The following is a 16,995-nucleotide window of genomic DNA, read 5'->3' as shown; positions in this document are numbered from 1 at the left end:
CACCTGCAGAAAAGCATGCATCCAGCACAGCAATGACTGCAACAGTCCAGGAAACGCACAGGCCAATTCTAAATGCTGAATACCAAAATACTGTAGTAATGTGATTTTCTCGCACTAATCACATGACCTCCCTCAATGACTCAGCATCATTCTGCAGCCCCCAGACCCACTGGGTTTCTGCCTTTTTTCCCATCCTCCTACTCTCTCCCCAGAGCACACAAGATGGGCTCTCTGATCTGGCAATAGGAAGGCACAGAAGCTACAAGCAGCTCCTGTTCTTGCCATTTCCCTACCAGCATGCCAAACCAGAGCAGTGCTGCCAGTCACATGGGGTCTTTGAGTTCCAGGGTGGAGACGGATGAGAGGGACGATTGTAACGGGGAATGGAGAAAGGAGGGATCCATGAATCCTAGGACCATCTTCTGCTTCAGCCTCCATCCTGGATTGACATCTTCAGGTTTAAGTCTCAGCCTCCCCAGATGGTGTGGAGACCACTGAAGGGTGTAGAAAGACTTTTGTTCTAACCTACAATGCTCCAAAATCCCAGTAAGCCCATTTTAACATTGTGAAACTCAAAAGCTTTATGATATATCTGGGGAAAGAAAATGGGCACTGAAAAAACCCAAATGATACCAGCTAGTATCACTTCCTATAAAATAATACAGTACTCATTCTCATATAATAGCAATAACAATGCTTTATCACCTTGTTACTCAGTAATCAGCTAATAGGCACTCAGTTAACACAGAAAGAATACCACGCCTAATGATTCTGCTACTGAAAATGCAGTAAGGACAAACTGTACACATAGTACAAGTCCTAAACAGAACTTGCATTTCATTTTTTGTATCTGCCATGACATGGTCTGTGTCTGACATGATGTTCAGGAGCACTCAATTTCAGTCCCATTATCTTAATGTAATGTACTACCGCCAGTGTGTATTTATTATGTGCTTCAGGAATCTTTCTGAACATAAAATCATTAGCCGAACAGCATTTGACTCCAAGTTGATTAATGGAAAGCAAAGATATCATTACCTGAAAACTGCCATAAGCTCATACAAATCCATATAGCAATACTAAAAATGTTAAAATAGAAAAAGCCTATGAGGGGAATAAAATCTGTTCTTATGCAACACTGCTTAGATACAGAAGTTTCCCATGCCAACGCTAGAAAACATCTCTGCTTCAAATACTCTTTCAGTATATGACAGTGGATAGCCACCAATCTCTGAAGTTCTGCTTGGCTTTTCTAGGTTCACCCAAAGAGAGATTACTCTGTTCCTTTTTGTTGTTATTATTATAGTTTAAATTCATTCAAAGACTTATTTTCCTGAATAATGTCATCCTGCGCTAGTTTTCAGTCTCATGTGACATAGCGCCTTGAATCAATCCCTAACCAATTAGTTTGCATTTTAATTCTGTGAACAAAGTTTGAAAAACAACATTTTCTTGATATCGTCTCTCCCAGTGGGCAAAAATATTGTCTGCCTGGTAGTGGTCCCATACCCACTAATCAACTGCATGTTTACTGCTGCAAACAAATCGCTATCCAGCATAAGAATAGTAGGGTACATAGCATCGAATTTGCTAGATATCTGTTACATATTAAAAGTCGGGTATCAAAGCACAGGGATTTGGCTCTCTCTCACTGGGCATAATTTTGGTTCAGAAATTGGCAAAAGTCTGAAATTTCACTAGTAAATAAAATCTAGTTGCACAGAGAGTGCAAAGACAATTCCAATATTAATTCTACGGCCTTCAGCCATTCTTCACCCAACAAATGACTGAACATTCACAGTATTTTGACATTTCTATCCACGCTTAGAAGAACAAGCTCTGGCACAGTATAGTTGTATAGTTGAAGCACTACCAAGTACTTTAGGAAAATATGCATCTAGTGGAGTTTGTACTGTGCTGCATAACTAACACTCTAGCCTTATGTTTTGCCCTCAGAGCTTTTCCTGTGTTTGTAATGCTCCATAGGCCTTGCTTAAAACCATATTGGCACTAGTTATTGAACACTATATCTCGCATTACTGCTTTTTCCTCTAGGGTGACTTCAAATAAATCACTTGCTGTAATCCCAAATTCTCATGCAACTACTAGCTTATGGAAAGCAGCAATATTTTGTTTTTCAGATCCACTCTGTTTAGGCTGGTGAAGTGTATGGCACTCAGCTATATTTACGTTGAGTACCAGTAAATTTTTCAATGCCTATTCACAGCTCATACAGCTGAAGCAAACACTCAAAGAGAATTCAAGACCCCTCCTAGGGGTGCCTGCTTTCACTAGCTGAATATAGAAGCACTGGCCTCTGCTGTTCACCAGCGATATTGCAGCATTATAGCGCAGCCAACATAACAATTCCTACTGTGCACTGCATTCTTTTTATAACTACCTGTCAGTTAAGGGAGTTATAACAAGCCTGTCTGTACATCCTAAGTATTCATTGCAGTAGGTGAACTCTACATCAGTGATTTGGATAACACATTTATCCAAGTCTTCAAGAAAGTAAAATCGAGACTGTTTTTGCCATTCAAAATCAGATGGAGATTTAATGTTCATACGGACCTATAATGGAAAAGAAAAATCATTAATACGGAAATGAGACAGTATTACAAATTCATCTTAAATTCCATACAGAAAGAAAAGTCTACTAAGCATAAATTCAAGAGCTGGAAGAACGAGCACAGGATCTGTCAGGACTCGAGACACCCAGAATTATCTTTTCAAACCTGTCTATGACACACTGTGAACCTTTTGACCACTTTGATTTTCCTCTGAATTGTGTACAGAGATTGTGAATTGCATCTTACAGAGATATTGAAGAACAGTGATAGAAAACTTCATAAAAAACTAAGTAACAATACTGGTTACACTGCACAGTATCTGGTGCCATTACTCACAGAAATACTAGATTGTGAGCAACGCTTGAATATATTGTACACATACCGATGTGTTTGTTTGGGATATATTTTCCAGTTTGAACTTGCCACATACATATTTAGATTTCTGGCAGATTAATACATCTTGATTCATTATTTTTGACACTTCAACTCAAAACTACCAGCCTCTTACAGAAAATGTAGTCCTGGTTATCGGCCTTGCAGGCATGGTTTAAGGTGAAGAGGAGGTTCTGGATTCTCAGCCACTTCCCTCTACTTTCTCTCAATCACAAAAGGCCGTGTTTAGCAGGGAATATAATGTTTTGAGAGAAAAGAATAATATTACATGTAACAATTAAGAATCCTTTCCCCAGTTTTGGACATGCCCCTGATTTTTTATTCCACATACGGACCCTTTAAATTTAACCAATTTTCTGTGATTTCATTTAATTATAATATTATAATATGACATTAAAGTAATTGATGATTAAATGCTCATTTATGAAAATAATTATGAAAATAAATTAAAAATTACAGGCAGAGGATAAAACCCATCCCTATCTTAGAAGCTGGCAGTTTTCTTTCTAAATTACAGTATTTTTCTTTATGATTTTCTATCTTTCTTTACACGTGCACTTAATTTTTATCTTTCTAACATATATGCATAAATTAAACAACACATACTGAATTATTGACCTTTGCATCTTGCAAGCTTTTTGAAAGTTATTTTACTTCCATTTTTATAATTATAAGTTTCATGAATTCAAAACACTTCTCTAAAGGAAGTCTGATGCAATGCAATTATAAAATAATTTAAATATCTGTTCTGGTTATTGTTGCTACCCTTTTCAAATATATGGAGTCTCACCACGTTAATCTTTGAATAACTATTACCTTAAATCAACATACAAGCTGGGCTGGAAATCACATGATTGATAGCAATACTAAACAGGCTTTTTTCCCATTTAAATTTCAATTAAATAAAGTATTAAATTTTCAATTTGAGAGAATAGTTTAATTTTAAAAGTTGAATTCTTTTGCTCACAGTGAGTTTGTGCATGATGGGTATCAACAACCATTTTAAAAACTGAAGCCTGAACCTATGAACAAACCTATATGTAAATCCACCCTTATCTCTGCCTAACATGGATCAGGGGGACTAGAACATCTCTCATGAAGAAAGGCTGAGGGACTTGGGTCTTTTCAATCTGTAAAAAAGACAACTGAGAGGGGATCTTATCCATCCTTATAAATACTTAAAGGCTGGGTGTCAGGAGGATGGGGCCAGGCTATTTTCAGTGGTGCCCAGTGACAGGACAAGGGGCAACAGGAACAAACTTGAACATAGGAAATTCCATCTAAACATGAGGAAGAACTTCTTCACCCTGAGGGTGGCAGAGCACTGGAACAGGCTGCCCAGAGAGGTGGTGGAGTCTCCATCTCTAGAGACATTCAAAACCCGCCTGGACACCTTCCTGTGCAACCTGTTCTAGGTGACCCTGCTCTGGCAGGGGGTGTGGACTAGATGATCTCCAGAGGTCCCTTCCAACCCCCATCATTCTGTGATTCTGTGACATCTATATGAAATCAAACTAAATCTGATATGCTATATCACAGCACTAATGTCAGAGCTACTCAAAGAGGATAGATCGTAAGATTTGTTTAAATATTTTTATAGGTGCAAAAACCTCCATGCAGAAAGTCCCCTAAAGGTTTTCAAAAACTTACCAAATCATCAAAGATATCCTTCTGGTGCACATGAATGGTGATTAAAGTCTCATATTTTGTGCGCTCCATTCTTGTCAGATCATGTGTTGTCATGTCAATCAAATCATTTAAAAGTTCCAAAAACTTCTGATTTGTTGCGTGCATTACCTTTTCCACATAGCAGGAATAGCCATATTAATACAAACATCATTTGTTCTTCCAATGTTTAGAATAAAAAATAAAACATATGGGTCCATGACATCTATCATCTGCTTTGTATTTATTAGGCTTGGAATCCTAAACTTGGATTTGCAGGCTGCCCTCCATGCATACATTCTTAGCCCAAAAGAGAACAAGAATTTTATATCTAGGTGAACAGGTCACATCATGAGATTTTATTCAAGACTGTTGGTCCTTCTACTGTACATTACACCTTCAGCTGGTTGCATCCCTGCATATTTTCAGAACTATCAGTCTCTGGTTTTGGGTATCGCACATCAGCCCAAGCAATATCTACTCTTTAGGAGGAACAGGAACCTGGAGATCTACCACATCCCCTAACCAGAGGAGGGGGGAAATGTAGTGTAATTTTAGATGTCAATGCTAAAACAATAATTTCTTTTGTGGCATCAGACACTGCTACAAAATTCCACAAAATACAACATTGACAATACAATACTGACTTATGTAAACAGCGTCAGCCTCTTCAGTGGTGTTCCTGGTATACAACAAATTATAAAGTACTGAGGTTTCAGAAAGGGCAGCTCATATATACTCCTGTTCCAAATGTGTGAGAGAACAATCACACTTGCTTTCTGTAAATATATCCAAAGCCTAAAACTCACACTGTTTGCTGAGAAAAAAATGCTAAAAACACTGCAAAACTAACAGAGAACTAAACAACCTCCCCGCCCCCCAAACACACACACAGAGTTCAACCCAAAAAAATGAAAGTTGTTTTCTTGTTAATGCAAAAGAATTTTTGCTTCTAGTTAGTATATGAACTGGAGTGGACTAAAAGCAGGTCTATGTAGCACTAAGTGATCCTTTTCATAGTCTAGAGTCTTTGTTTTCATTCAGTGTCAAAGTACAGCATGGTACCATTCCCCTGCATTTACTTTTATTGTAAGATGGTGTTACTAGTTCAATCTCACTGTATATTCATGATTAATGTTAATTTGCAAATCTTCAGCTGACATCCTCTCCTTCCTCCTTTATAGATGCAGTGTTTGTAATAACACCTTGGTGTTAACAGTATCTTCTCTACACGTTCGAGATTAAACTAGCACCTCCCCAAATGGCTTCTATTCTTTCCCTTCCCTAAAAAAAAGAGCTCATCAAATGAAGAATCTAATACACTCTTACAGTAGACCAATGCCCATGAAGCACAGTTATTTCCCCAAATTTTGGGAGCTCTGATTGCTTTCCAAATTTGATTTTGGGAAAATAGTACAATAAGATTCCTTATATTCCCAAAATGAGAAACTGTCCCTTCCAAAATGACTGCACTGACAGAACAATAGAGAAAATCACAGGATTAGAAGCAATTCTAAAGCACGTGCTGGGGGATGATGAAGAGGTGTGACCTCTTAACACATTTTTCATCATTCTGTTTTCCTGTTATTTTATTTGTTATTCTGGTTACTTAACTAGTATTTTGTGCTTTTTCCTACACGCTACTTTTAACTTTTCACAATATGCACTGTTCCAAACAATGCTTTCAATTAATCCCCAAAGATTCATTAAATACTACCTTTTTGTCTGTTTTGGCACTGTTTAGTGCATTCTCTGCATCTCTGGTCCAGATCATTTGAATTCCCAGAAGTCCTATTTGTGCAGGAAACATTGCCTGAAACTCATACAGCTTAAATCCTGAATCACTAATGGCCATTGATGCCTGTCTAATGATGGTGTGGATTGTTTTCCTAATCCCATTCAGCAGCTGACCTAACCAGAATTCCACGTTGCCCTGAAATAAATAAGAAAGTATTTTTAAATAATTAGCTTATGAATAATTCACAAGGAGAAAAAACCCTACGCGACTTTTTTTCCAGTCCTTCATACACCCACTTCCCCCTTTGTTATTCTCCAATCTTCAAGAGACTCCTCCCTTCCTTCTACTGCACTGCCCTTCTAGAGATATGTGATGGATTTGGCACTTCACATCAGTACCGCTGAAAAAACAGGTAAAGTAATCATTATAGAATGACACAAATGTCCGGTCCTTTCTGGCCTTTGCTCTTGCTGTTCACATTGAAAGGTTTTCCTTCAAGTAGTCAAATAATAGCATGATGCGATACTGTCGGTCTCTGAAACATAAATCTACTTTAAATCAAGTCATGAAAAACTGCAATATATACTTCCATTACCTGAGCTAAAACTGGTTCAATAATATTGACCTGTTCTCCTTCTTGAGATTCAAACAATAAAATCTGGTCGTAGTTTTTTTCATGAAATCCCACTCGGTTAACATTGTCAAACAAACTTAATAAATGTGCCTACAATAGAATCAGAAAAAAAAAAGCTCTATAAACTCATCTGATATGGCATTATTACTTTTCCTTTAAATCCTGTATTAGAAGATTCTATAAATCTTTCCATAAGTGAACGAAATTCTCTCAACTAAATAACAAAATCCTCCATGGTCCTCACTTACTAATATTGACCGTAAGAACATTATTGACTTATTACTTGTACCTGAATAGTGTGGGAATCAGACGCTTGACCAAGGATTTCCAGAAGAGCAGGGTCAGATACAAAAAAAAATCTTGGAAATATTAACCTTTTTTTTTCCAAATACCCAGTCAATGATTTCTGACAGATTTCCAATTGTTCCAGCAAATGTGGTAATAGCTGTGCCAAAGTCTCATCTCCAACACAGCACTGCACAATGTTTGATGTTTCATGGGCTCTCTGCATAATTCTCTGCCATGACTTATCAATGTTCTGAAATCTTCTGGCTTCCTGGAGTACATGAAAAATGCATTAGCTTTTCCTTATGTTTGTCAAATTCTAAAAATTAAAGGATTCCATGAGACAAGGTAATAGTTTAATATTTCCCTTGCTGTTCAAGTCTTCTTTCAGGACTAGCGTATGAATATTTATAGGCATGCTTATAATGATCAGTGTTTATAATGACCAGACTTCAAATTGCAAGAGAAAGAGTCCAATAGGACAGCTCTGGAAATGTCTTTTACTTCCTGTTGGGCACCAAAATTGTCCATATAAAAAGATTCCAGCACACACCAGAAAACTCAAACAGTGGCATTCGCAGAAATAGCAGTCTTCCTAACAGCAATACACAATGTCATGTAATGGCTGCTCCACACAGGTTATGAGGAATGAGGAGTAAGTTGTTAGTAGTAATAACTGACAAACGAAAACAGTATAAATAGTCTGAAGCTGCTGCACTTGTAAGGTATTGTAGGTGAAGGGAGACAAATTCTCAAATACTGGGAGCTGGAGAATAAATACTCTCCTACACTGGATATACTGACTTCAAAAAGTCTTTCTTCACCTACAACAAATGAAATGTTAATGGGATCATAAATTATCTGAAATCTAGAGGAGATTTCTAGAGAGATCTCAAGAGAGATCTCTAGAGAGATCTCAAGAGACCATCCAAAGCTATTTGCCTGCCACAAGACAGGATCATACCCATGCCACTCTTGAAAAACATCTGTCTCTCTTGTGTTTAAAGATGCTCAGTGCTGGAGATTCAGAAGCCTCCCCAGGCAATCTTCGCTACTGGTGACTGTTTTATGTAAGCTTAATCTTTCTTGTGTGTACACCAATTACTTCTCATCATATTCATAGATACAGAGAACGCATTGTTTTCAATGCGAGCAACACTTATTTTTGTTAAAGCTTATCACATCTTCCCTTCAATTTTTCCCGTCCTTAGAGCCAAACAAGCCTAGTTTGTTGAATGTTTCTTGTGCTTCATCCTTCATGGACAGCTCTTTATTCTTATCACCCTCTTTCATGCTCTCTCAAATTTGTCTATGTGTTTATTTGGCCAAAACCAGGTGCAATATTCTAGTTATCAGTTATTGCTGTTTATGCATTCCACTTTTCTGCCTGCATTTTACAAATGAGCAATCTAAAACTCATTTTCTGATGGTACTATGAGAGACAGTGTCAAAAGCCAAGATATATAGCAAGTACTGATTTTCTTCTATCCACAAAGCTTGTTGCCCACTCTAAAAATAGATCAGATTTGTTTGACACGTTTTGCTCCTGACAAATCCACACTGACTGTTACTCATCTCCTTGTTAAATTCCAGATGCTTACAGTTATTTGTTGCGGTATTCATCCAGGAATTGCAATTAAGCCCACTCATCTATCATTACTCCTCCACCAAGCTGTTCCTTCTCCTCCTTCTTTAAAGATAGTCACCACATTTGCCTGTTTCCAGAATACTCTTTCATGTATCATCCTTGTAAGAAGTAGCTTTAGCAGTTATCAAATGCCTCAGCTGTGCTGCAGCACTTGTTTATCTGCAAAAACTGCTTATAAGTTCTCTAATAAACTTTAACAATATAAACATATCTAATGAACTAAAAATAATGTATTGTTATCTTAAATAACAGTTAAAGATTTACTTGACTGACAAAAATTAATGTTAGTTTTGGAAACTGTAAGACGTTAATTATAAAAGATGTGGCCTGAAATAAATTCATATTTAATAATTTCCCAATAGTCATGGTTTTGCTAAGTTACAGTGCTGGTTGATGCAGTGCTACTAAACTGTGGTCTCCTAGAACTATATGAAAACCCCTCATTACAAGATGCAACAGAAAGGATGATGTATTCTTGTATTTCTCTCCTGCAGGAAGTCAGATCATTCCTTAACTCTTTTGCAGCCGCTGTGACGGAAGGTCATAATTGCCATTTGAAGAAGCTGCAATAGTCCACACAGATTAGCATACATGCAGCTGCCGAAGTCTTGCAGCACCTCTCTCGGACTTAGTTATACTGAGTCCTAGCAAGTACAGAATTCATACAGAAAATCTGTCACTCTATTATTACATAACTTAGAGCATATAAACACGTGTGCACAGGAAGAAAGGGATGTTGGTATATATGGGAGAAGTGATATATCAGTTTTGTACCATTAAGTAGTCCTAAGCCCTGTGCTATCATACGATTCACTAATATTGCAAGCTGACAGGAACATTTGAGCCTGAATTACAAACAATACTGCTGCTGTAGGTTTGATCAAGTTCTAACCAGACAGACCCCAGTTTGGCAAAACTTCTTCTGAACTGCCTATGCACAGCCCATAAAACATATATGCATTGGCAAGTAAACTCTGTGATGTGGCTAATCTCTTGGTACAACATATTGCTATTAACATATTGTTATCACAAATCAACATACTTGGGGTAGTTGTTTTGCTATGTCTCCACCAACAAACACAGCTTCAAGGTAAATCCAGAGGTTTTGTACGGTTATCCAGTTTTCAATTATCTCTGCAGTATTGGTCAACTTCTGAACCCACTGTTGTATAGTGGACTTAAATGGTGCATTATACCTGTATGAACATGAGTTAAAGGGAAAAAGAACCTAAGATGATAACTGTTTACTTTTGGGTTTGATTAGACTTACAGAATATGTGTATTTATTAAGTTTTGTACCTGTTGCTCATTAGCGACCCCAATATCATGAGGCTGTCTTCCACCAAAGCTATTTTCTCCAATATATCTGATCCTTTCAGAAGGAGTTCTCCTCGAGTTTTGAATTGGCCAAAACTGAAAGCATGAGTACTCCATTCATCGATGACGTGCTTCAATTTTCCTTCAATATCCTTTTCTTTAACAGCACTGATGCAGATATCCTGTGTAAAATTAAACTAGTAAATGATCATAGAATCATAGAATTGCTGAGGTTGGAAGGGACCTTTAAGATCATCAAGTCCAACCTTTAACCTACCCTGACAAAAGCCACTTCTAAACCATGTCCCTAAGTGCTCCATCTACCCTTTTTTTAAACACATCCAGGGATGGTGAATCCACCACCTCCCTGGGCAGCCTATTCCAATGTTTAATAACCCTTTCAGTGAAAAAATGTTTCCTAATACCCAATCTAAACCTCCCCTGACGTAACTTGAACCTGTTTCCTCTCGTCCTATCACTTGTCACCAGGGAGAAGAGGTCAGCCCCCATCTCTCTACAACCTCCTTTCAGGTAGTTGTAGAGGGTGATAAGGTCTCCCCTCAGCTTCCTCTTCTCCAAGCTAAACAACCCCAGCTCCCTCAGTTGTTCTTCATAAGGTTTGTCCTCCAGACCCCTCACCAGCTTTGTAGCCCTTCTCTGGACACGCTCCAACACCTCAACGTCCCTCTTGTAGCGAGGGGCCCAAAACTGAACGCAGTACTCGAGGTGGGGCCTCACCAGTGCCGAGTACAGGGGGATGATCACTTCCCTAGTCCGGCTCACCACGCTATTCCTGATACAGGCTAGGATGCTGTTGGCCTTCTTGGCCACCTGGGCACACTGCTGGCTCATATTCAGCCGGCTGTCAACCAACACCCCCAGGTCCTTTTCTGTCAAGCTGCTTTCGAGCCACTCTGCCCCAATCCTGTAGCGCTGCATGGGGTTGTTGTGACCCAAGTGCAGGACCCGGCATTTGGCCTTGTTGAACCTCATACCATTGGTCTCAGCCCATCGGTCCAGCCTGTCCAGGTCCCTCTGCAGAGCCAACCTACCCTCAAGCAGATCAACACGCCCGCCCAGTTTAGTGTCATCTGCGAACTTACTGAGGGTGCATTCGATCCCTTCATCCAGATCATTGATAAAGATATTAAAAAGAACCGGCCCCAGCACCGAGCCCTGGGGGACACCGCTTGTGACCGGACACCAACTGGATTTAACTCCATTTACCACCACTCTCTGGGCACGGCCATCCAGCCAGTTTTTTACCCAGCGAAGAGTACACCTGTCCAGGCCATGAGCAGCCAGTTTCTCCAGGAGAATGCTGTGGGAAACAGTGTCAAAAGCTTTGCAAAATCCAAGTAGATAACATCCACAGCTTTTCCCTCATCCACTAAGTGGGTCACCTTATCATAGAAGGATATTAGGTTTAATAGGCATGACCTGCCCTTCACAAACCCATGCTGACTGGGCCTGATCACCCTGTTCTCCTGCATGTGCCGTGTAATGGCACTGAGGAGGACCTGTTCCATGACCTTCCCAGGCACCGAGGTCAGACTGACTGGCCTGTAGTTCCCCGGATCCTCCTTCTGGCCCTTCTTGTGGATGGGTGTCACATTTGCTAATCTCCAGTCGGCTGGGACCTCCCCGGTTGTCCAGGACTGCTCATAAATGATGCAAAGTGGCCTGGCGAGCACTTCCGCCAGCTCTTTCAATACCCTTGGGTGGATCCCATCCAGCCCCATAGATTTGTGCACCTCCAGGTGCTGAAGCAGGTCCCTCACCATTTCCCTTTGGATTACAGGGGCTTCATTCTGCTCCCCATCCCTGTCTTCTAGCTCAGGGGTCTGGGTACTCAGGGAACAACTGGTCCTACTGCTGTTCCTCTAAGGCTAATAATGATGTTCCTCTAAGGCTAATTTAATGCACACTTACAAAGACAATTAAAATTCGTTGTTTAGATCCAGACTTTAATTTCTAGCTAATGAAAATATACACTGAAACACCTCAAAATTACTATATTACAAACTAGACTACATTATAGTACTACTTGTAACTGGAACATCTTATGGGCTATACTCCATCTTCACTTGCACTAGCACCTTACGCATTTGAAAATTCACTGACTCAGTTAATCTGCAGGCAGAATTTGTATTAGATATATTAAAATTTGAAGTCAAATATACCTACTGAGGAGGTTAAGGAAAATACACATTACCAATCAAAACCAATAAACAGTCCAAGAATAGAGCTTACGTGGACAACATGACTGCCTGCTACCTCTTCAAGAGGACAGGACTGTCATAAAATTGGTTACTGCATCAGAGGCAAAAGGAGCAACTATATGGATTGGACCCCAAATTCAGGTTCAGGAGTTTATTGGATTTCATCACAGGTTTAAAGTCTTTCCTTAAGTGTAGGACTACCACTTTGAACCTTTCACATGGCTTAAATTCTTGTTTGAAACCAAGATGTCTGATTGTGTGTTTTTGCTTTAGAAGTGTTCTTTTGTGGAACAAGACAAATCATAGTATCATAGAATAGTTTGGGTTGGAAGGGACCTTTAAAGGTCACCTAGTCCACCTGCAACGAGCAGGGACATCTTCAACTAGATCAGGTTGCTCAGAGCCCCATCCAACCTGACCTTGAAAGTTTCCAGGGATGGGGCATCTACCACCTCTCTGAGCAACCTGTGTCAGTATTTCACCACCCTCAGTGTAAAACATTTCTTCCTTATATCTAGCCTAAACCTTCCCTCTTTTAGTTTAAAGCCATTACCCCTTGTCCTGTCGCAACAGGCCCTCCTAAAAAGTTTGTCCCCATCTTTCCTGTAGGCCCCCTTTAAGTACTGAAAGGCTGCAACAAGGTCTCCCTAGAGCCTTCTCTTCTCCAGGCTGAACAACCTCAACTCTCTCAGCCTGTCCTAATAGGAGACGTGCTCCAGCCCTCTGATCATTTTTATGGCCCTCCTCTGGACTCACTCCAACAGGTCCATGTCTTTCCTGTGCTGAGGGCTCCAGAGCTGGACACATTACTCCAGGTGGGGTCTCACCAGAGTGGAGAGAGCTCTTCATGCTCTATCAGTTTCTTGATGTAGAGGGCAACACCTCTACCCCTCCTTCCTCGCCTGTCCCTTCTGAACAGCCTGTAGCCATCGATAGCCACACTCAAGTCATGGGATTCGCCCCACCAGGTTTCAGTAATGGCAACTAGGTCGCAGTTTTCTAGCAGTATGGTGGCTTCCAACTCATCCTGTTTGTTGCCCATGCTGTGTGCATTGGTGTAGAGGTACTTCAGCTGGGTTGTTGGCCATGTCACTTTCTTAGAGGAACACCTCTTAATTCCTTTTGAGGTATTTCACTGAAGTATCCCTCTTGGCTCCTATTACCTCAAGAGCCCCTGATTCATCTCTGTAAGAGTTCAAGTGTGCTACAGTATTGCCAGAACGTCTCAGAGCAACAGGCTGCAGGCCCTTGCTAGCACACCGTCCCTCTAACTGTTGCATGTCATCCCACAGCTTGTCACAGGCAAGACTGATATTGTCCCCCTCCTCCCTCAAGCCTAGTTTAAAGCTCTGTCAATGATCCCTGCTAGCTCATGAGCCAAGACCCTCTTCCCCCTTTCAGAAAGGTGAAACCCATCTGATGCCAGCAAGCCTGGTGGTGGTGACACCAGCCACGGAGACATGTATTAATAGACTGGGCTCATCTGTTTCTTCCAATGTCGCTGCCCACAACTGGGAGGAGAGAGAAAATATAACCTGTGCTCTAGATTCCCTTACTAACCCTCCCAAAGCCTTGAAATCAGGTCACAACTACGAAGGGACCACAGATTTAGCTAAGTGACAATAGAACTGAAGTTAGAAACTGTTGGCATTTTCCTTCTTTATTTTTAGCTATACTTTGTTCTTACAAAAGGTAATGAGCATAAAGCTAATGTACTTGATAGATAACTACTGTCCCCAAAATGGAGGAGGCAATAGCTTTGAGGCTTGTGTTCATTACATAAGCCTTCTCAATGCTCTGTGCTCTTGTGAAGAGTCACTTTTGAAAGACAAAAGAATCTTGTTCTCCTTTAATCCCATATCCTCCACTTCTACTTTGTTCCAAGGATTTTGAGCACTAAACAGGATCAGACTTACATCAACTATTTCTTCTCTCTGATAAGACTTTTAAAAGGAAGAAAAAATTATAAGTAGGCTGACCATAAACCAGAAGCATGACAGAATCACACTACTCTTAAAATAAACTAATTCCTTCTATGGAAGGATTAGTGTAATACCATCTATCCATTTAATCCTTCTCCAGAATAAAAAGGAAATAAACTAACCATCACTGCTAATACCAGCTACCAAAGCTCATTCTTCAAAAGAATTCTCCAATTAAAGCCAAATTGTTTAATGTTACAAAGCTGGCTAGAAACAGGATTCCAAAAGCACAGAGCCCCAGATCACAAGTTATTAATTTAAAAAAAAAAAAACAAAAAAACAAAACAACAAAAGAAATGAAAGAAAACCCAGAAAAGTACTTGTACCTCAATATCTTCTTTGTATTTTAATAAAGAGGCATCCATTATGTTTTTCAAAGCGAAATTTTCAGAGTCAACATCAAAGTGATGCCCAGTTACTTGTGCAATTCTTTCCCAGTGTCGTGACATCATTGCCTAGAAAAGTCCATAGGAATTAGGGAAGATTTTTTAAAATTGTATTATGTTTAGGACTAGAATGATCACATACTTTTGCACTGCCTCTGTTAACAAATAGAAGAGTCTGTATTTCCATTCCGTTGAAAGCATTAATAGTTCTACTAATCACATTATGAAGTCTTTTGTTTTACTCTTCTCTAACTAATCCTAACTAGATTTTTGCCACAAATATAGCTGCTTTTATCTACAAAAAATGAATTAGAGAAAGCATCTTATACAACATAGTCTTCAATAGAGTTTTTCAAGTGAACCTTATCTCCAAATTATTACGCTGAACATACTTTGTTTGCCATCATTTCAAGCAAAGGACAGCTCTCTGTGAAGTCATCAATTTTTTTTTTAAGATCTTGAAAAGCTTGCCATTCCTTCAATGCTTTCGGTAACTTACGGATTCTTTAAAAAGCACAAAAAAAGAAGAAATATTTTATTCTTAATAATCACAATCCACCATTTAATAGTACAATATCTTCTCATTTTTCAACGAATGGACCAGTAGACTTTAAATAAAAATCCAGCTGCAAGCTGGCAACATAATATATAGCTGATTGTTTCTGACTGCAGGCATGAAACACTGCTAAAGACAGTAAAAATTACAGTAGAACGGTTTGGTTTCTATTTCAGTTTGAATTAAAGGAGATTAATTTCATGTGCAAACCCAGGTCTGAACTTAAGCTTTTGCAATGTCACTGTTTTATCAAAAATTTGAAAATGCACCCAATTTTGTAAAGGGGAAAAAGGATTAAAAACATACTTTTTTTTCAAGCATAATAAAGTACATTGTAAACCAAAACTGACCTGCTTGCAAACAGAAAAAATACTTTTGTTTCAATTAAGCATCTGCTATTTTATACCTAGTTTGTACAAAAGATATTTAAAGAAAAATCTTCCTTTATGCACAATTTCAAGATGAAAAAAAAAAACGAAACTAAAATAAAGAACCTCTTGTACTACGAATTGTCAGAGCTCCGCTTGCTTCTAACAAGTAATGCCAATTTTCATCTGCCAAAGCTATGGACCAAAGACTGACAGCAGTTCTCTTACAGCTCAATGGCAGAAACAAAAATCTGCATAAAACCAACCCATAATGAAAAATTCCTTCAAAGAAATCCTCCATTTTTCACAGCTCAAAATCAGACAGACCTGTCACACAACACTGGAGCATGTGTGAATTCTTCACTGCTTGCTGGTAAGAGGTAGACGAACATATGCATACTGTCATGGCACTGCAATAATCTCTGTAGTCTTTCATCTTGAATCCAACAATAGACAGTATTAAATATGCCAGAGAAAAGCATTGCAGAATGGAAAATTATACTCTGCCATGTATGGATAAAGCTTTAAGAGGCAGCTCCTGGCTACTTCTATGCTGAGGCACAAGTAACATTCTTACAAACTTTATCTTAGGCTGACAATTGGAAATTGGAGGTCTTGGCTTGGTAATGAAAACTGCTAACTTTTTTATACAAATACCTTTTTTCTCTGTCTTGGTCTCAGTAATATCTTCTAATAGGAAGTTCTATGAGTTACATACTATGTTAAAATACTACTCCATTAATCAGGTTTAAATTTCCTTCTTAAATTTACCGGACATTCTCTTTACACTATATTACAGTAAAACATAAAGGGGAACTTCTCTCTAGCTGTTATTATAAACTTCTATAATGTTCTCTATCACATGTGTTTTCTTTAAATATTTATCCTTTTAATCTCTTTTTACATGGATCTATTTTCACCTACAGTTATTCTTGTGATTCTTATTTTCATGATTCTAGGTTTTCTATTCTATTACTATTTTTTAAAGGGATAGCAAAAAAGAACATTAGAGAATTATGCATATCTTTACAATTAAACCACTAATTGTATTTCCAGTATTCCTGCTCCTTTCATAACACAGCATACCATCTTAGTTATTTCTGTAGGTATCCCCTGTACACTGTTTAAATTTCTCCAGCTTTAAAGAGAATAGCTTGATGCAATAATGCTAGCAAGACTGCCAAAGGAAGGATAGTACTGGGTTAGACTCTATTACAAACAAATATTT

The 16,995-nt window shown here is 38.9% G+C and overlaps 1 protein-coding gene across 1 annotated transcript in view; it reads right to left on the bottom strand.

Moving 5' to 3' along the window:
• The window catches only part of LOC128905824 (dynein axonemal heavy chain 5-like), a 168,395-nt gene that overhangs the window by 106,545 nt on the left and 44,855 nt on the right, over positions 1-16,995 (bottom strand). The window contains exons 32-40 of the mRNA XM_054192389.1: positions 15,236-15,347; positions 14,784-14,912; positions 10,236-10,435; positions 9,979-10,132; positions 7,293-7,559; positions 6,965-7,093; positions 6,349-6,564; positions 4,617-4,763; positions 2,402-2,574 (exon numbers count right to left, since the gene is read on the bottom strand). Of these exons, the coding sequence (XP_054048364.1) occupies positions 2,402-2,574; positions 4,617-4,763; positions 6,349-6,564; positions 6,965-7,093; positions 7,293-7,559; positions 9,979-10,132; positions 10,236-10,435; positions 14,784-14,912; positions 15,236-15,347 (1,527 nt within the window). The remainder of the gene's footprint in view (positions 1-2,401; positions 2,575-4,616; positions 4,764-6,348; positions 6,565-6,964; positions 7,094-7,292; positions 7,560-9,978; positions 10,133-10,235; positions 10,436-14,783; positions 14,913-15,235; positions 15,348-16,995) is intronic.

The sequence above is a fragment of the Rissa tridactyla genome, chromosome 2 (genome assembly GCF_028500815.1).
Source record: "Rissa tridactyla isolate bRisTri1 chromosome 2, bRisTri1.patW.cur.20221130, whole genome shotgun sequence".
Lineage (NCBI taxonomy): Eukaryota > Metazoa > Chordata > Aves > Charadriiformes > Laridae > Rissa > Rissa tridactyla.
Note: the sequence above shows the minus strand (reverse complement) of the source record. Positions and strands in the feature narration are given on the sequence as shown.